Source organism: Heliangelus exortis, chromosome 13 (assembly GCF_036169615.1).
Source record: "Heliangelus exortis chromosome 13, bHelExo1.hap1, whole genome shotgun sequence".
Lineage (NCBI taxonomy): Eukaryota > Metazoa > Chordata > Aves > Apodiformes > Trochilidae > Heliangelus > Heliangelus exortis.
In genome coordinates, this window is record NC_092434.1 from 19,070,322 (window position 1) to 19,090,859 (window position 20,538).

The window sequence follows — 20,538 nt, forward strand, 5'->3', positions numbered from 1 at the left end:
ACATTTACCCCACCGTGGTCCTTCAGGGGCTGCTCCACTGTGCTTCTCCACATGGGTGTCAGGGGGACAGCCTGCTGGCAGTGGCAGCAGCAGCCATAGCAGCGAAAAGAGGGTCACCATGGTTCAGGTGGTGGGGGCTGTGGCCCCTGCCTGCATCCTTGTCCTCCTCCTTCTGGTTGCCCTGCAAAGCCAGAATGCCCAAGTTGCTCCATTGCAAGCACAGGTATTAGGTACTTGGGCAGCTGAGGGATGGCAGTTAGCCCTAGGCAACGTAGTGCATTGCCAAGTGGGACTGGGGCTGAAGTTGTGATGGGCAAGGGCAGGGAGAGCAGCAGGGTAGGGCTGGGCAAGGCAAGCCATGGCCAGCTCCATGGACAAGTGGGAGACACACACTACACAGGGAAGTGCAGGGGGCCAAAACAAATGTGGAGGCATTTTCCAGCTGAATGATATGGATAGGAGGGATGTCATGGGGTGGTAATTTTCTTCATCTGGTTGTCGTACTTCCTCTTCATCACTTGCCCTCTGGTGAGCTTAAGTCGCAAGCCAACAGTCGCTCTGTTCTTTGTTCTTGACCACTTGGCAACTTACACTGTCCAGAACCAGTCTTCTGTTCCTCACTCGTTTGTACATTACCACCATTTAATTCATCTTCTTTCTTATCTAGTTAGCTATACAAAAGGCCTTGTGTTTAGCAGAGGGGGCCTCCAGTAAAAGCAACCCTTTCAATAAAAGACAATACTGGTATCTAGCAGAGGGGCCTTTCACCTGAGAGACCTGGTGGCTGGCATCTGCAAGCGCTCATACTACCATTTCCAGACCATTTGCCTTTCCTCTCTTCAAGGACCAGATGAAGAGACATGCAGCCCCCGGGGGGATTTCTTTCTGGGATATCTCTACTGTGCACAAAAAAAGCCCACATGAAAGCACTGGTGGAAAAAAGGAAGATTTCCATGTCTTGTGGAGAAGAGTACCTGACAAAGAGTGGAGCTTTCTGACTATTGAAATCTGATTACATTCTCGTTCATGAGCTTCTCTTGCCTATTGCCAGGCTCACAGTTCCCAGAAGATAGGACTCCCAGCCAGTTAGACCTGACCATGTATCAGAGCCCTGCCAGAGTGGGAATTCAAGTCAGTCATCCTTGGATCAGCCTGCCCATGCACAGGGACTGTCCCCTTGGATGAAGCCATCGCCCAAAGAAACTCCCTGGGGTGGAGTGCCCTCATACACACCCTGCACTTCTAGGTCTGCTAGCATCTCTTTCACTGGGACAAAAATAACATCTGCATATTAGAGATGATGGTCACCCACAGAAGGCCATTCCTGCCTTCTTCTAGACCAATTCCCCTGTAGGAATGTTTTAGCTGCTGAGATGATGTGCAGTAGTGGGCATCTGGGGAAGAGCCTATAGAAAGTGATTTTTATTTATGACACTGAATGATGTCTCTCATTGATCAAGTTGCCCCTGTTTCTTCATCAGAGGCTGGCACTACATGACTGTCTCCTTCTCTGCACTCTCATGGTCTAGCTCTTAAATTATTCTCCATGAATGACGCATTGTTTGGACTTACAACAATAGACACTTTGCAGTTTACCAGGAGGCAGGAAAGCCTGACCCGCTGAGAAACTAGGAGACTGTATGTGATCTTCTTTGTGCTTAGTGCATTTCTGGCAAACTATAAGATGATGGTAAATTACCTTTGCTGGAGAGGACAGGAAAACACTGTAGCTGTGTCAGCTGTCTGATGCAAGAGGTGGCGAACTTAGGGGTTCGGCGTGGAAGTCAAAGATGAGTCCTCACAGAGGTATAGTCGATGCTTCCAGAAAAAAGGACCTTTATTACGTACAAAAACCGCTTATATACTATTACAGTGGTCTGAACAGTCAAAATATGGGGTTGTGCATACAGCACCGCCACACGCCCCCGCCTTTCAGACCAAACCCCTACAGCAGTGTGGGGACAGGAGTGAGCTGAATGAGAAGCAGCTGCTGGATGGAGGGTAACAGTGGTGGCACTGACAAGGGGGTGGTGACAAGGTGGTGGAGGCAAATTATCCCAGAGCCTTCCCAGGGAGCCAATGAGAGCAATGTTGTGTTTGGGGTGGTGAGGAGCAATGTTCTCCATGGAGTGATGGATCTCAAAAGTTTTTTGTCAGTGTCCAGGTCTCTTTCAGAGACACTCTGCACCAATACCAGTTGAATATAAATTTCTAAAATGAAAATCAGTAAAAAAGAACTTTTCAATAATTTCTATTAGATGCTCTTTGTAATCTTCCTCCACACTATAACCTCTCCAATTACCTGTGCCAGTCTTCAACACTAAGAACACCACAGGGTGACACATGGCTGCTCAGTGCTGTAATGGGCCCCATGATGCCAGTGGGACTGAGTCCATGATCCTCTCGTAATTACAGGAGACCAATAAAAAAACCCTCTTAAGAAGTTAAAGCAAAAACAAAACCCCAAATTATCCTGAAGTATTGATTGACCCTATTGTGTCTACTTATTGACAGCGCCTCCCCAGAGACTTGTCAGGGAAGGTCACTGGGGGCCATGATTTCAGGGAGGAAAAGTTTCTGTAAAGGTGGCTCTGAAACCAGAGATATTTATTGATTTGTTTGCTTATGTATTTATTTACTTCCTTATTTCTTCCTTTCTTTATTTATATTATGGGTCAGGCAGGCCAAACTCTGATAAGAACAGACAATAGGAATGTAGACCCCATTCCTCACTTGTGGGTCAGGATGACAATGAACAATAAAAACTGTAGGAAAACTGCACAGCTACCCCAAGACGGGTCAAGGAGCAAACCAAGTGCAGAGCCTCAACATCAACTTCTGCCTGGTGGTGGTGGTACAGTGACCATTTCTAAAGTCACCTTTCCAGACACAGACTGTCCAGACAAAGGCCATTCCCACTCCTCTCCAATTGTCCCCTTCTCCTACTCTTTGTTCATTCAGATGCCTCTCCCCTGGGTGCTGTTTTGAGCAGCAGGTTGTTCAAAGCTCGCCTGTCTTTCAGCAGCCTGATTTTAGCCACCTCTCTCATGATGATCACATCTCTCTTTTCCCATCTGTCTCTCTAAACCATTTCTCATCAGATTCTTCTTCACTTTCTCTGTTTGACTTTTCTTGGCTGGCACAAAGGAAGACTCCTGTTGTACCCGTGTGCAGTCAGTTCTCTAAGGAGAGCAGATGGGAGGTGGTGCAGTGGAGCTGTAACCTCCAGCTGCAGAGAGAAAAGTCTGATGAAAGGACCAGGGATGGAAGTCCCAGGTGGGACATGAAAAGAAATGGTGGGGCTGGGGAGGTGAGAAGTAAAGTTGCCCACACAGTGTCAGTCCTCAGGGAACTTCTGTCACCTCTTCTCTAAACTGAAAATCATTAGATGATCTGTTAAAATATATTTTAAAAATATAACAAAAATAAAAAAGTTACAAACAACAACAAACAGTTTTCATTAATCACGGTATGAAAAGTTCCTCCTTAACTACAGTATGAAAACCTCTCCAATTAGCTGTACAAGTCTGAAAGATGTGAAGAATATCCCATGGAGAGCCATGGCCCTTTAGTGCTCTCTGTATTTCAATGAGCCCCAGGGTGTGTTTGGTGCTGAGTCCATGATCCTCAGGTGCTGAAAGATGAATGAACAAACTGCTCCAGAAGTCAGAATGGAACCTGAAAGTACCTTGAAGCATTGATTGGCCCCACTGAGGGCCATTGCTGTCAGAGCCTCCCCATGGCCTTATTAGACCAGATCATGGCCTTATTAGAGGCCATGATTGCAGGGAGGCAAATGTTCTGTAAAGGTGGCTCTGAAGCCAAGGATTTTTCATTATTTATTTATTAATGAAGCATTGAGGACAAACTCTGAACTCCAGGCAATGGGAAGGCAGAGCCCATCCCTCTTTTGTGAGTCAGGACTCTTCCTAGGAACTGTGGAGTATGGAAATGAGTAATAAAAAAAATTCAGACACGTCTTGACCTCCCCAAGAAGGGGAAAGAAAGTCCAGAGCCTCAGGACAAAATTACTCCTGGTAGACCATGGTGGTTGAGGCAGCTGCCATGTCTGAGGTGACAAAGCCCTTGGTCCTGTTGTGCCTTTCAGCCTTCCAGAGCCCTTGGCCACCTCTCCTGCAGGCTGCCCTACACTGTCCATGCCTGCAGCTCCTTCTTTAAACTGCTTTAAAAAGGCTTTAAACTGAAGGACAAGGAGGGAGGAACCCAAGATGGCAAAGATCACACCACCATCACCACTACAACTGATCTGGGATTAAACCAGGCCTGCTGACCCCAGGAGTCCAGCCTGGACTTTCCCAGAGCTGCCCTGAAGCCTCGGTGGTGACCTCAGAGTTATTGGGGGTGAGGGAGGAGGAGAGTGGTACCATTTTTCTGTATATTTGAATATATTTACTAATTTTTCCTTTTTATCATTCCTGTTTCATTAAACCTGTGTAGTTTAGTTTCCAACCCCTAAGTCTCTCTCCCTTATTCTTTCTCCTTTCTTTATCAGGGTGGGTAAGGACATTAATACAGAGCTTCTGTCATTTGGTTAATTGCCAGCCCAGCGTTAAGCCCTGACAGATTTTTGGTGCCCAACGTGGGTCTTAAGCTATATAGCTCGAGCCCAGTTCAAATTTCAACTCATTTACCTGAATAATTTGGATTTTTACTTCATTGGGAGGATACCCAGATGGCTCCGCTGAGTGGGAATCAAATTATTTTCTTTGGAAATTTCACAGGGTTGGAAATTAAACCAATCATGCTGTACCTTTGATACTCAGGGTATGTGATCTGTGGCTTTTTATCTGGGATTAGTGTTGCTCTGTGGTGCATTCTTGGTAAGAGCTGTTTACAAACTGTAGTTGTGGTATGGTCTTCAGCAGTGTGGTACATGGTAGTGTTTTTTCATACACCTAGGAGATACACATAGGATACACATCTCATACACATAGGAAATATCCCTATAAAGTGGCAATAGACTGCCCACAGGTCAAAGCAGCCACACTTGGAAAAGCTCTCAGGTGTCTGAAAGAATTGGCTGTATGAGATGTGACCTATACCTACGATGAGACTGTAGATCCTTATCACATGACATGCCCTAAGCCTGTGAGGCAAAGGTTTGTGCATGCTGCACCATCCCCATTTAACCCTACACTATCAGTAATGTTATGGGTTCCTGGAGAAATGGAACCAACTGTGGGATTAAAACAGCACGAGAATATGAAGATGCTGTCATGGCTCGTCATAGGGCCTGGGTCTCAGCTGTAAAGGGAACAGCTGAGAAACTGCACCTACCCCACCACAAAGCCCTGGTGGTGCTGTTGAGAGCCCAGGCCTGGAACTGTCTGGGACCATGTCACAGAATCATGGAATGGATTGAGTTAGAAGGGTTAAAGATCATCCTGTTCCAACCCCCTGCATGCATGGGTAGGGACACCTGCCACCCAACTGAAGCCAACCCTGCCCCTGTCCCCATGGAACTCCCTTCTTAATCCCATCCACAGCATCAGCCTTAGTCAGAGCTGGTGGACAGACAGCTGAGGATCAGCCAGCTGTGTGCCCAGGTGGCCAAGAAGACCATACCCATCCTGGCTTGTATCAGGAATAGCATGGCCAGCAAGAGTAGGGAAGTGATCGTACCCATGTATAAAGACAGCAGTGTTGGCACAAGTGCTGGACACTGAGGAACCGTCACTGCTTGACAGGAGGACTTTGGATCCCTGATGGCACTGTGACCCTCATCATCTCGTGAACTTCCCACCCACCACATCACCCACCTCTTCAATCCAGACATCACCAGTCTGGCTGCGACAGGACAATGGTAGAGCATGGCAAAGGGCTTGCTAAAGGCCAGGTGCACCCCATGCCTTTCTGTCCCCTGCCCACTCTGCTTCAGCAATCCCCTCTTTGTCCTTCACCTGTCTGGAGCAGGCTGCACTGTCCCGGGGGCTGAGGCCATAGAATCATAGAATCATGGAATGTTAGGGGTTGGAAGGGACCTCTAGAGATCATCCAGTCCAACCCCTCTGACAAAGCAGGATCACCTAGGGCAGGCCACACAGGAACACACCCAGGGATGTGTTGACAATCTCCAGAAAAGGAGACTCCACAGCCTCTCTGGGCAGCCTGTTCCAGTGCTCCCACAACCTCACAGACAAGAGGTTTCTCCTCGTGTTGAGGTGAAACTTCCTGTGTTGTAGCTTAAACCCATTATTCCACTGAAAAGAGATTGTCCCCTTCCTTTTGACACCCACTCCTCTGATATTTATAGACATTTTTAAGATTCCCTCCTCAGCCTTCTTTTCTCAAAGCTAAACACTACAAACTCTTATTCTTCATAAAGATCATCATAAACGAGCTCTCCCTGGGACTCTCTCCAGTAGATCCCTGTCTCTCTTGAACAACTGGATCCAGTATTCCAGGTGTGGTCTCACCAGGTCAGAGTAGAGGGGTAGGAAAACCTCCCTAGATTTTCTGGACACACTTTTCCTTATACACCTGACTCTGTTTATGGGCTGTGCTGGTCAAGCTGGGAGGCAGACCCAGCTGATGGTGCTCACTGCCACTGACCACCTCCCACACAAGCTCTTGGGTGCCAATGGAGGGTGCTCAGAGGGGCCCTGCCCGATTCCACTGCCATGGGCTATCTTTATTGCACAACATTCACCATCCTTGAGGGCTCTGGACACCAAAGAAGTGACAAAGGAACCAGCCCTAAGTCCCCAACCCCCCCCAGGACCATGATGGCATCACAGGGATCCCACAGAGAAAGCAGCACAGCAACAATCTCTGCAGAGTCGACTCCTTGGGCAGCTTCTTGAGAGCAAGTGTGGAAGAAGAACTGAGCTGAGGAGATCCCCTGTGATGATGGAAGGGCTGTTCTGGAGGCCAGCTCTGTCACAGCTTTGAAAAGATCAAGCGCTGGTGCTCCCGGGCAGTGTCCTTGTGCCAGGACTCTTTCCCCTCCACCTCTGCACACAGGCACTGCCCTGCAGCTCCAGGGAGGCTCTCAAAAGAAGGGCCTTGGCCAAAGGAGTCACTGGAAAGTTCTTTATTGTTTTTAAAAACCCAGAGAACACCTCTTTGAAGGTTTGCTGTTCAAATAATACATGGAGAGACCCATAATGAGAAAAGGCACAAATAATGACATTACTGTTTCATCAAAAATTTCAAAGCGAAAACAGAAAAAAAATGACCTAAATAACTATTATCTACAACAAAGCTCAATAAAAACATTGAAGACGTGTCGGGCTTCTAGTGAGTTACATTAGGAGAGAGATGTAGATGAAATCAATCATTTTGACCCTTTTGAAAAATCATCCATATATCAGTTTCTTCACGGCATTCTTGAGCTCCTGGTTCCTCATGTAGATGAGGGGGTTCACTGCTGGAGGAACCACGAAGTACAGAAATGACAGCACCAGGTCCAGGGATGGGGAGGAGATGGATGGGGGCTTCAGGTAGCCCAAAGATGCCAGTGCTGATGAACAGGGAGACCACGGCCAGGTGAGGGAGGCACGTGGAAAAGGCTTTGTGCCTTCCCCGCTCAGAGGGGATCCTCAGCACAGCCCTGAAGATCTCCACATAGAACACCACAATGAAAACAAAACTCCCAAAAGCTAAACAGACACTGACCACAAGAAGACCAATTTCTCTAAAGTAGGATTGTGAGCAGGAGAGCTTGAGGATATGGGGGATTTCACAGAAGAACTGGTCCAGAACTGCCAGAGTTCACTTCACTTCACTGCCAGAACTGGCAGAGGGGCAGGGAAAATGTATTGGCTGTGTGCAGCAGATCAGTGAGAAACCCAGTGCCCCAGGAAGCTGCTGCCATGTGGACACAAGCTCTGCTGCCCAGGAGGGTCCTGTAGTGCAGGGGTTTGCAGATGGCCATGGAGCGGTTGTAGGACATGATGGTCAGGAGAGAAAACTCTGCTGTGATGAAGAAGACCAAGAAGAAGATCTGTGCAGCACATCCCTTGTAGGACATGTCCGTGTTGTCCCACAGGGAATTGGCCACGGCTTTGGGCAGAATGGTGGAGATGGATTCCATGTCGAGGAGGGAGAGGTTGAGGAGGAAGAAGTACATGGGGGTGTGAAGGTGCTGGTCACAGGCGATGGTGGTGATGATGAGGCCGTTGCCCAGGAGGGCAGCCAGGTAGATGCCCAGGAAGAGCCAGAAGTGCAAGAGCTGCAGCTCCTGCCTGTCTGCAAGTGCCAGGAGGAGGAAGTGGCTGATGGAGCTGCTGTTGGACATCTGCTGTTTCTGGGCACAGTGCACTGTCAGAGAAAGAAAAGGGATAAGTAAGTCAGGTCTCAAGCCACTAGGGATATAGACCTGTCATTGCAAGGAAAGGAAAAGTTAGGGCAGTGTTCCTTCAAAAAACATTTTTAAATTTGTCCTAGAGACAAACAAGCTGCTTCTCCCATTTCATGAAGAACTTTGGAATGTCCCTGTCAAACACCCTGGCTTATTCCGGTCAAATGTCCATGAAGGAGCAGGAGGAGTCTGTGATGGCCCATACAGCAATTGCTAAAAAGGAGCAGGGGGGGATCTCAAAGTAAATCCACTCTTGACATTTTACAGCTTTATATCATTGTCAACTCAATGCACCACCAGCTTGCAGAGCATAGATGAAGGGATTCAGGGTGGTTTGGTCTTATACAGGTTCTAAAAAAAACCAAAAAAAAAATTATAATGCAGAAGCCCCTGGCATTTCTGCTGCTCTGCAAGTGAAACCCTGAGGGTGCTGAGAGGCAAAGGGACTGTCCCTTAGTGCAGAGTGAGGACAGCCGCTCTGTCCATCAGTCCTGCTCTCAGCTGCACAGAGGCAAAGACCCTAAAGATGGGGTATTCTGATGGGAGGGTGGGCTTACCCCCAGCCCCACACCCTGCAGTCCCCACAGCCCCAAATCTCAGGTGGTTTGGATGCTTTTCTACCATGGACACAGCAGCAGGACAGGACCTGCAGCATCAGTGTCTGAGCTGCACCCGAATCCTCACCCCCTAGCCCAGCAAAAAGAAGGGGAAGAACAAGGGCAGCAGCAGCAGGGGCAAGAGGGGAACCTGCCAAAGTTCTGCTGCCAAGAGAGTCGGGACAGGGAGACACAGGCAGAGACTCCAGCATTTCTCCTCTCTGATGGGAGGGGGGGGGGGGTTGGTGGAAGGATCCTCAGAATTCAGTGCTCATGATCTGAAGGGCTGGGGGACTGTGCTGTGTGACAGATAGCAGGGTGTAGCTCTAGGGAGGGCAGCAGCTCTGCAGGGGATGGCTGGGAGGTGCAGGAATCCCCACTGCCATCATCTTCCAGGCAGCAGCTCCCTCTCCGTCCCTGCCCATCTCTGCTGCCTGCAGCTCTTTCTCTGTCCCCAGCTCTCCTCCCTGTCAGTGCTCACAGCCCCCATGCCATGCACGGAGTGCTCAGCTCTGCCCTGCAGACCCCTCCTGGCAGCAGCAGGACCTGTCCAGTGGCATCTCTGAGTTTGCAGGATCTCTGGAGCAGCTCAGACAAGGGCTAAGGAGAACTGGGGTCTGTGCCTTCTGCAGAGTGCAGAAAGAGCTTTCCATGTCCTGGAGAGACAAGTGGAAGCAAAGCCTGTGGTGAGCCCAGACTGGAGAAAGAAAGCCCTGCCCTGAAGGGACTCCTGAAAAAGTCCCCTCAGAAATATTCTGGGCATCAGCTGGAGCTGTGAGCAGCCCTGAGCAATTCATCCCTCTCTCATCAGCACCAGGAGCCTGCCCTGTGCTCTGTCTCCAGCCAGCCACAGCTTCTGCCGGCACCAGGGAGCTCCCCGGGCAGGCTGAGAACTGCCCCTGGCAGGCAGGCAGCAGAGTCCCTGCCCCAGCACACAGCCCCTGGGCTGCAGGACCCTGCTCTGAAGGACAGCCCTGGGCACCCCTGCCTGCACACACCCTCTCACTCCTCTTCACAATTTCCCTTCCACCTCCAGCCCCTTCCCCCCTTACAGCTCCCAGCAGCTTTGGCTCTGCAGCTTTAGGAGATGCCTCCAGGAACTGCACCAGCTTCACTGCCCTGCACCAGACACTCACCATGGCAGAAGTTGGGAAGGTTCTCCTCATACCCTCCATCTTCACCCCCTTGAAGCTCTCTCTGCCTTGCTCATCTCCCCCAGATACCCTGGCAGTGCCCTCAGCCCTGCTGCGCTCTGCAGAGGAGCTGCTCCTGCCCAGAGCTGTCTCTCTGCAGCACTGCCCACTTGCCAGCAGCTCCCTCCATCCCACGAGCCCAGCTCACAGCTGCCAGGAGCCCTCTGGGGGGTTGATGCTGAGCCCATGACAACTGCTCAAGAGGCAAGGAGAGGAAGCTTCTTTCTCCACAAGAAAGTCCAAGGCAGAGTCCAAGTCCAAAGTTTCCAAAGTTTCTTGGCGTGTGCCTGGGTCCCCCTGAGGGACAGCCCTGAGAAAGCAAAGTCCCCTGCAGGGTGTGGGGGGAGCAGGAAGCAGGAGGCAGTGATGGCAGGTGGGGAAAAGGAAGGTGCAGGTGGCTCTGGTGCTGAGGAAGCCTGGCTGTATGTCAAGATTGCAAAGGGCCCAGCCCTGAGCCCATTCCCCAAAGGTGCCAGCCCTGAGCAGGAAAACACAGGACAAAAAAGGAGCCTCTTATTAGCACTACAAAAAAGCATCTACTCAGCTTTCCAACTCTTTTTCTACAAAGCTTCTATGTCTTACTTCCTTTAGATTCAGATTTTCATATTTTTCTTCTTCAAAAGTGTTTTCTTGCAGGGCATTTTTTATGTTGTCCAGTTCCCATCTGAGATCTCTAATTCTGCACATCAGAAGCTTTCTCTGTGCATGGTGGTCATGGGCTCTGATCTCTTCCAGACTGTCCTGGGAGGCTGCCTGCTCCTGAAGCGGATAACACACTTGCCACCACCACAGGGAAAAAGGGAACTCTCCCTGCCCACCAGTTGTACCTGCCCAGTGTCAAGGCCCAGCTTTACTCTGGGAGGCAACTGTGCCTCCTCACTCCCCTCAGCAGCCAAGGCAGAAGCCCAGAGCTGCCATCCTCAAGAATTCTTTTCATTTGGGAAGATTGCCCCCTCTCTCTCAGCAATATTCTTCATCCCAGCTGCTAACCAAAGACCACTGTCTCTGGAAGACAGAAAAGGATTCCTCAAAGAAGTGAGGAGGATGCCACCCCTCCAATCCTCCCCTCCCATCACCTCTTTCCTGAGCATTGTCCCCTGCACAGTGACAACAGGACCTGTAGGTCTGGCCACGACAAGGACAAGTTCCAATCCCCTACAGTACCAGACCTACAAGATGCTGCCACGGCCCCGAGCTGCTCTCAGCCCTGACCCTCACCCATGGACACCATGTCCTGGCAGGAATGCAAATCTGCCTGTCCCCAGGGGCTGCCCTGGGGATCTGCACCTTTGGCTCATCCCCATGGCTCTCTGCTACCAGAGCTCTGCTGCTCTTCTTGGGGAGTGGGTGTGGGACTGCTCCTGCCCCTGGAGCTCATGGACCCTGACAGCCTTGTGGGGACTCTTCCCATCTCCCTGCCTCTACACAACAGCAGCCCTTCAGGTGCCTTGCAGAGACTGCTTTGCACATCACCTTTTCATCTTGACCCATCAGGAGAACTGCTTTGCTATTGGGCACACAACAGGATCTACAGGCAGGACCTGCACCTCATGTTCTCCCCACGGCAGCTGCACTACACCTCCATCTGTCAGCCAACTTCCACAGAAAGCCAAGGGACACAATTCCTGAGAATATTTCATCAGATTTCCCACCCAACAGGCCAGTATCTAACAATGGAAACAGATGCCCCTACTGAAGCAAAGGCAAAGAGGTGATTTTGATTCACATCTTCTTCTCCCTCTTGCTGTTCTCTCAGCCAAACCAGCCAAGAGCTGGCAGTTGCTCTGAATTTGTACTTATATTTTTTCCTCTGCAGAAAAGGAAAAAAGGGAAAGACTGCCCCTTGGAAACTGGGTCCTCATATTCCCTTATAATCTGTGTAATTATAGGAAATCTGTCCAACCTACACAGCAAATTGGACAACAAATTTTCACACAACCCCAGACAGTGACAGACACCTTGGTTCTCTGTGTCAGTCTCTCACCACTGCACACGCTCTTCCAGCTTTTTTACTGTAGCCCTGGTCTCAGAAGATGATGACAGGAGGTCTTTACGTTTTTGGGACTTATCTAAGTTTTCTTTTCTTAACCTTGTAGGAACTCATGTAATAGTAATAAATCTGATGCTCATATTGAAGCTGCTGCTCTTCCAGATCCTGACACTGTCAAAACACAGCAAGAATCCATATCAGCTGGGAGAGCTTTTCTAGAGAAAAACAACTGCTTCCATGTCCCAAAAGTGGAAATAATGTGCTCCACTCTCCCCTGAGGTGTTACACAGCACTCCAGACCCCTCTGCCCAGCCCTCCCCCAGATGCCCAACACCAACAGGATGCCTGCCCTATTCCCCACATGAATGCCATCAGAAAAAATCTTTTTCAAATACTTCCTGACACGGCCAAAAAAACGTTTACGGAAGCAGGGATAACACCAAAAGTCACCAAATTTCAAAGTTTTTTGCATGAGCTTTCTCTTACAAAGGGGAAGACCAGGCATGTTTAATCACACACATCTGCCTGTTACAGACAGATCTCCCTCTTCCCTTCAATATGCATTTTGTATGGGGAAAAATGCATTTGACTGCATTGTTTGTCTGCACAGCACAGCAGGAACAACACTGGTCAAAACTGAAGCACACCAGCTGGAAACAAAGCAGCAGTACAGCAAATATTCAGCATCTGGCAAGGATTTTTCCTCATCCTAAAAGGACTGTACCCAACTTCAGACAGTAACACAGTAACAGTCCTCTGCACGACTCTGCCATCACCACTAGTCACTTTCTGGTTACTTTTCTTTACCTTACTGTATAATACAATTTATTCTATAATGCCACTTACCAGTCCAGACTAATTCAAAATGTTTGGCTTCACATACCTGCACCCCAGACTTGTCGGTGGTTTCCTTTAGGCCTCTATTTTTGCTGGTGATGACATATGGAAAGTAAATACTGATTGCTCACCTACAGTGAAAACAACAGATTTTTACAACCAGCATGACTTAATGCTACTTACTTACTCCTAGAGTGAATCTTGATTAATGGTGAGAACAATCTTAACGGAAAACATCACATCCCCTCAAATTTGTGAGCTGCTAGAGAGAAAATGATCAGAATAGAGATTTTAATGTGCATCTGTGTTAAATCCTTTCTTTGGTGGCAGTTTACTTTCTTATGTAAAAAAGAAAGTTTCTGAATATCAGTATGGCCACACGTAATTCACTCCAGTGTCTCCAAGGTGCAGGATCTCTCTCTCAGATAAACTGTGTGCCATGCAGTAACGAGCAAGATGCTTCCAGCAATGCAAAGGGGGCCTCCTCCTCCTGCTCTGAGGCCTGAGGCTCCTCCACTGTTTCAGTAAAGATAGGTGTACAATATTTCTTCTGTCTTTTTTTCAGTGTTCATTCAGGTCACACACAGCAACGTGCATGCAGCTTGCTGCCACAAAACACTTGGTTCAGAGGCAGAACATAGCAAAAAAAGCAAGAAGGGCACTTCCTTGATACACAGCACTGTTTGCAACACAAAGCCACAATTTCCGTTCTCAAAGAAAGAATGAAAAAGAACAGGAATCCCACCAGGATTCACAAGTGAGGGAAAAAATTTGGTATCAGAAGTCAACACAATATTTGGTCATTTACTGTGCATTCATAGAGGAAGAATCTCAATCAGTATTAAACAAATCACTCCTCTCACCAGTCTTGTTCCCTGCAGTCCCTGTCAAAATATCAGGACTTTCATTAAAAATATACTTGGTGACACATGCAGCAATTGCAGCGCATAATTCTTTATTGAATTCTTCCTTCTCCTGATTCTCCTCCATTTCTTCCTCTTCAGGTGACTCTTCCTAAAAGAGATCAAACCAAACAGCTGGAAAGAGCTGAAACAAGGACCTGCTTTGCCACCCACTACCAGCTTGAAAAAGACTTTTCCTGCCTAAAACAGAGCTGAGCTTGCTTTTACAAGGCCTTCAGCTTTTCCATGGAAATCTGCAGCAGAAGAAATGCCTCCTGTCCTCAGTCTCAGCCCTGCTTCTGCACAGCCCCTGAGAAGCACTTCCCCACTTCAGCCCAGCTTCATTTCACCTACGTCATTCCCAAACACATCAATCCTCCCTTCATTTCCCCTGAAATTTACCTCAGAATCCCAGGAAGAACTCCAGGGAGAATCAGGTTCTTCCTCCTCTCCTGCTGCAGGGCACACAGCTGGCAGGGCACCTACATACCAGGGAAGAAGAGAGACACTCAGTCTTTGTATTTCACTCTGCTGCTCCCCATCCCTCAAGCCCTGCATCCAGAAGATCTGCAGTGGTTCTGCTGCTGAAGGACAAACCAACAAGTGAGCGTTAGCCAAGGGTTTCTTCACCCCCAGCCCCATCACAGCTTTTCCTTTACGTTGCTGCCTTGCCAGCAGAAGGGGGCTGTGCACAACAGCTGACACAGCTGCAAGCAGCACCCAGCACACCTCTGGGGAACACCCAAGACACTCCAGTCCTCCTTCTCCTCTCCATCTGCACATTTTGATCACATTGCTTTAGGGCAAACACAGCAACAAAAGCAAGAAGGGAAATGTCTGGAAAATGAGCCAGCTAAGGGAGGAGCAGGAGGGAGGAGGGATTGGCCAGGGCCAGATGCTTATGAAGTTATTAATATCTTTATTTTAACTATATGGCTTTTTTATTTCTCAAATGAAAAAGTGCTTTGTTTTCAAAACTTACTTCTCTCACTTTCTATAGTAAGAAAATACAAAAAAACTACTTAGCTGCGGGAGTGGCAAAGAAAATGCGTGCAACCAATATGGTTGATAAACGAACTTCTGGTTTATTGCGCAGCAACTTTCACTTATATAGTGCTTCCGTGACCACACCCCTGCCACCAACATAACTTTTTATTGGACACCCGGTGTGTTTACCTGTAGCACAGCGAATCCCTGGTGCAGGTAGCACCGGAGTATGGGCCGATCTAATTGGCCTCCCAAACATGGGGTTGGGCATAGTAAAGGGGTCGTACCTCCTATCTCTTTGAGAATATTCAGGAATATTCTCCAACATTCTCCAAACCTCTCTAACATTCCACAACATATCCCCCCTTTTCTTTTTGCACAAGCCCATGTTTGGTTTAAAATTTTTGCAGTGCTAATTTTCAAACAAATACAGTGCAAATAACAAAACGTGCAAAACTTAAGGATACATTCAATAATATAATGCCCTTTTAAAACAATCTAGAAACTACTCAAACCACTCAATTAATGAATCAAACAGATTAATACATTCAATGTTGTAATGCCCTTTTGAAATAATCTAAAAACTATCCAAACCACTCAATTAATGAATCAAACAAATTGGTTAACAAGTTATCAAACAGATTTCATTGTCTTCATCAAGTAAGAATCGACTTCGCATTAATGACATGTCTGTGTTTCATACAATCATTCATACTCACGCACTCTTTAACAGAGCTCTGTTCAATATTAGGAAGGTCTGGTGTCCACTAATGCAGAGAGCCAAAAGAAGGATAGGAGAGACTTATCCGACGAAATGTTGTCGGGGGGCCCCTATAAGCGTCTCCAGGTCCCACCGGCTCATAGCATAACGGAGTCCTAGGACCTTCATAGTTGCCGAGTTGTGTTAAATTTAAGATTGCAACATTCAATTACTACATTCATAACGGGCAAAGTCTGTTTTTATTTTTTTTTTTTTTGTTTTTTGTGGTTTTTTTTTAATTTATTTTAAAAAGCAGTATGTATTAATTTTACTATGTGCTATGTCCTTTTTCTTTTCTCTTTTTCTTTTTCTCTTTTTCTTTTCTCTCTCTCTCTCTTTTTTTTTTTTTTTGATTGATCTTGTAACTTCTTAATATACTTGTTATGTAACTATTCACAACATTTTAGTACTTAATAGAGGTCCATGTCCTTGTACCTCAAACCATTCTTCAACAAAACCTTTATCTTTTTCATAATATTAACAGCTTTGGCAAATAACTTCTTAAGTATCGCTAACATACAACTAAAACACATTACAATTATCAATATAATACAAAGTACAAGTAAACCAATCTTACATAAACCTTGAGGCCATCTGGTGAGGCCAAACCAATTGACTAATTCATCTATACCGAAAAATACTACATCTTGCTTGATATTTTGAGTATGTTCTACTAACTGTTGTATCTACTTATGTATTGATTTAGAGTGATCACTCAAGTTCATATCACACATACCATCAAAATCTTCATAACCATGGCCATGAGCTAAAAACAAAAAATCAATAGCAGCTCTATTTTCTAATACTGCATGTTGTACAGAAGATAAATCATCAGCTAATTCAGATAATACCTTGCTGGTATCACTAGCATACTTTACCACCCAACAACTCAACTTCTTCAGGTTCCGATGTGCACAAGCGGCAGCTGCTCCCGGCAAAAAATAGAAGTAACAATCACCTGCCATTTGGACCAAAGGTTAACATCATCATCATATCCCTGCGCTAGTATTCGGGCCAGGCCTCGCTTCCACCGCACACGATGGGTACTGTTCGGGTGTGCGTGAGGCATAGCTAAGCTCAGTTGACCAATGGTGCAAGGCCCTCCAACGGGATGGGATGGTATACCTAACCATGCCCAATGTCCGCAAATTAAAAAGTACCCTGATGGTAATTTCCTAGGAAGCTGTGTCCCAGGCGACGGGTTAGTAGCACCACGGAGGGTGTAGTTGCACCACTGGCTGAAATTGCCCATTGGGAAAACATTGGTAGTAACGCATTGCCTCCTCATGACTTCTGTGCAATCAGTGGACAAGCTACTCATCCAGAGACAATAAGTGGCATTTAGAGAGTCTATAAGGCTTAATTCTTGGGGATTGGGCCCAGCGGGCAGATGACTAACCCAAGTGTCGTAGTCACTTAAGTACGCAACTAGACTGGCCTTGGTGGAACATAGACTCTCGGTGTGAAATTGCACTTGTGTGTGGTTCATTGCTGCTTGAAACAGTGGCCACGTCTCTTCAGAGGCTGGTACACCAACTAAATACATAACAAAAGGCAATTGGGTGTTTTGGTTTGGTTGTGGGTTTTTTTGTTTGTTTGTTTTTGTTTTGTTTTTTTTTTTTTTTTTTTTGGTGTCATAGACTGGCTCAAAAGGAAGTGGTGTTAAGCTGACGCGCAAGGGTAACCCAGACATTCTGTCAAGGATCGAAGTTCAGGAAGGCAAAACAATCAAAGTTTAAAATGACAATGAAACCTATGATGAAGTCGACACGGCAGTTTCTATCTTTGAACATGTTGAGCACTTAATACGGCTGTCTCTGCTCTTGAGCTTATGCTTTCAAATTCGGCGGAGCAGGTGCTGGCTGAGTCCGCTTGCTGGGAACCTACAAGGTACCTGTAAGGGTGGAAACACACGTGACTTTTGCCTAAATATTTAACCTCTGCTGGTCTTTGCCATATACCCGTGGTGGGGTCTCTGTAGGTCACATACAGTGGGGCTTCTGAAAGGTCAGCTTGTTGGGCTATCTTTTGGTCCCCGAATATACACAGATAATTCAAGACAAATAGAGTCTTTTGAATAATCGCTCCTGTGGGTCTTGTAAATCTGTGAATTTCGTCAGGTAGTCTTTTAATGTTTGATTTGCCCTCTCTACTATAGCTTCACCTGTTGGCGAGTGGGGAATGCCTCTAATGTGCCTGATTCCCCACCGTTGAAAAAATCGAGCTAACTTGTCGCTAGTATTTGCCGGTTCATTATCAGTCTTTATCTGCTCCGGCACACCCATGACAGCGAAACAAAGGATGAGATGTCGCATCACTTGCAACGCTTTCTCACCAGACTGAGCTGTAGCCCAGATAAAATGACTATAAGTATCAATAGTAACATGAACATGTTTAAGCCTTCCAAATTCTGGTACATGAGTGACATCCACTTGCCATCTTTCATTTGGACCAAGATCTCGGGGATTAACTCTGAGGCCGAGACCAAGTCCCTTTTGGTTACACTGTGGGCAGGCTTTTACAATGCCTCTGGCCTCATCCATGGAAATCTGGAAGTGACGATGGGGTCCTCTGGCGTTCTGGTGGAAGGTAGCATGCGCATTCCTTGCCTTAGTAAATTCGTAAATTTAGTAAATACCCATTCGTATCCATGGGTACGGATAGCGAAACCAATCTGTCTGTTTGGGCATTGCCTTCTCCTAGGCCGTCAGACCATTGGCGACTCCGAATATGAATGATAGCATAAGGCTGATCTCTCTGTTGGATGACAGTCTGCAGCTGACGAAATAAGTCATTTAATCGCCAGTTTGCGACGTCTTTGAGATATGCGTCCTCAATTCGCTGTACAACTCCCACAGCATATGGGGAATCTGAGACAACATTAAGACGTACATTCAGCCAACGTGAAAAGGCGTAGACAATGGCTGCCAACTCTAGAGTCTGTAGGGTATCGTCCTCTTGTGAGGACAGAAGTTCATGGCAACATTGCTCCTTATCTTGCCAAGTCACTGTGGCTCGTTGTGAACGTTTTCCTGCATCGGTAAAAACCATTAGCGCATCTTGAAGGGGTTCCTCAGATCGTTTTGGAACAGGAATCCATTCGTGCAGGGACATCCACTTTAACACAGTAGATCGCAACGGGGAGAGATCAATGGCTTGCGGTGCTTCTAGGAGACTTGACTGTAGGTCTGGAGAGTGCTGCAAATACCAGTCCAACTCTCCTTGCTTCATTGGAAGATAAATTGTGTTAGGTTCATCTCCAGTAATTTGTATAATACGGGTTCGGCCTTTACAAATTAGAAGGGCCAATACCTCAATCTTTGTTTGGATTGTAGTTTTTGGCTGTAGTGGTCCGAAGATCCATTCTAACACACGGATATCAGCAGACCTAGTCTCCCCCTTTTTCTTTTTGGACTGCGTGAGAGCTCCGAGTAAATGTTGTTTACCCGTAAGGACGGTTAAGTCTATGGGTAAGTTTACATCACGGCGATCCACGGAGTGCTGAGATATCGTCAGGCCAATTTCAGTTATGGCCTGTTGTTGAGCTGTTGAAAGAGTAACAGGGAAGGCAGGGTCGGTACCTTTAAGAAGTGGTCGTAACTTTTCTAGATGATCGTTTGTTATACTGATCACAGGGCGTAACCATTGAACATCACCTAGGAATCATTGTACATCATGTAAGGTATTAAGAGTCAAATGAAGAGCAGCTTTTTGAGGTCTAACTTGTGACTCATTAATATGCCATCCTAGGTACTTCCATGGTGGTGTACGTTGTATCTTTTCAGGTGCTATTTGGAATCCCTGGTGACTTAGCTGTTGTGTTAAAAAGTGTTCCTGCTGCTCAGTAAACGGGTCTTGTTGTGCTATTAGGATGTCATCCATGTAATGATAAATTAAGGCATCTGGCCATGCTTGCCGTACTGGCAATAATGCTGCATCTACAAACAGTTGACAGAAAGTTGGGCTGTTTTCCATGCCCTGTGGGAGCACTGCGCACTCAAATTGTGAAGCAGGGGCTTCTCTGTTAAGGGCTGGGAGTGTAAATGCAAATTGCTTTGTGTCTTGTGGGTGTATGTGTATGATGAAGAAGCAGTCTTTTAGGTCTACTATAAGTAGATGCCAACGCTCTGGAAGCATCGCGGGGTTAGGCGTTCCGGGCTGAAAAGCTCCCATTGCTTCCATCTGGGAATTAACTGCACGTAAATCATGTAGTAAATGGTACCTGCCAGACTTCTTTTTAATTACAAAGATTGAAGTATTCCAAGGGCTAGTTGACGGTTGTATATGCCCTTGCTCTAGCTGTTCTTGTACTAGGATGTGTGCTTGTCTGGGGCTTTCTCGCTTCAGCGGCCACTGCTCGATCCATATTGGCTGTGATGATAACCATGTCAATGGGATCGGGAAAGCCCAAGGAGTGACTGCCAATAAAAATGGTCTCTTGTGATTAGGCGTGCTCCGATCTGACTTAGTATGTCTCGACCAACAAGGGCCTGTACATTTGTGGGCATGATGGTGATGAATCGAAGAGACGGCTGCTGCATCAGTTAATTGTTGTGTCAGGACTAGCTGGGCAATTCGAGTTCCTTTTAGAATTACCATAGGTGGTGTCCAAGTCATAGCTACAATACAAATTTTTCTAATATGGTCACTGTCTATTACTCCTGGCAAGACAAACAAACTCTTAAGTCCAGCAGACGACTGTCCTAATAAAAGGGCTCCACATGGTTTTTCTTGATATTTCACTGGATCGGTGATACCCGTAGGGATCTTCTGGGGCTTGATGTCACTGCGAGTCACATCTACTGCGGTTGCCAGGTCCAGCCCGAGGCTTCCACTGGTTGCTGGTTGGAGGGAGGTGGGTGGCTGGAGTTGTTGTTGAAGGGAAGTGGAAATTGGCTGGTTGTCGAAGGGAGGTAGGGATGGCTGGTTGCTGAAAGGAAGTGCGGGTGG

General features: G+C 47.1%; 1 protein-coding gene and 1 long non-coding RNA gene across 2 annotated transcripts; both read right to left on the bottom strand.

Annotated features, from left to right (window-relative positions):
- Positions 1 to 3,826: 3,826 nt before the first annotated feature.
- On the bottom strand, positions 3,827 to 5,370 carry LOC139801888 (uncharacterized). The gene is made up of 2 exons (XR_011728380.1): positions 4,293 to 5,370; positions 3,827 to 4,146 (listed from the first exon to the last, which is right to left on the bottom strand). It is a non-coding gene; the product is annotated as an uncharacterized lncRNA (long non-coding RNA).
- Positions 5,371 to 7,319: 1,949 nt separating this feature from the next.
- LOC139802218 (olfactory receptor 14I1-like) lies at positions 7,320 to 8,260 on the bottom strand. Its single transcript, XM_071757154.1, has 2 exons — positions 7,819 to 8,260; positions 7,320 to 7,483 (listed from the first exon to the last, which is right to left on the bottom strand). Exons 1-2 carry the CDS (start codon positions 8,258 to 8,260, stop codon positions 7,320 to 7,322), a joined length of 606 nt encoding a protein of 201 aa, XP_071613255.1.
- Positions 8,261 to 20,538: the final 12,278 nt, after the last annotated feature.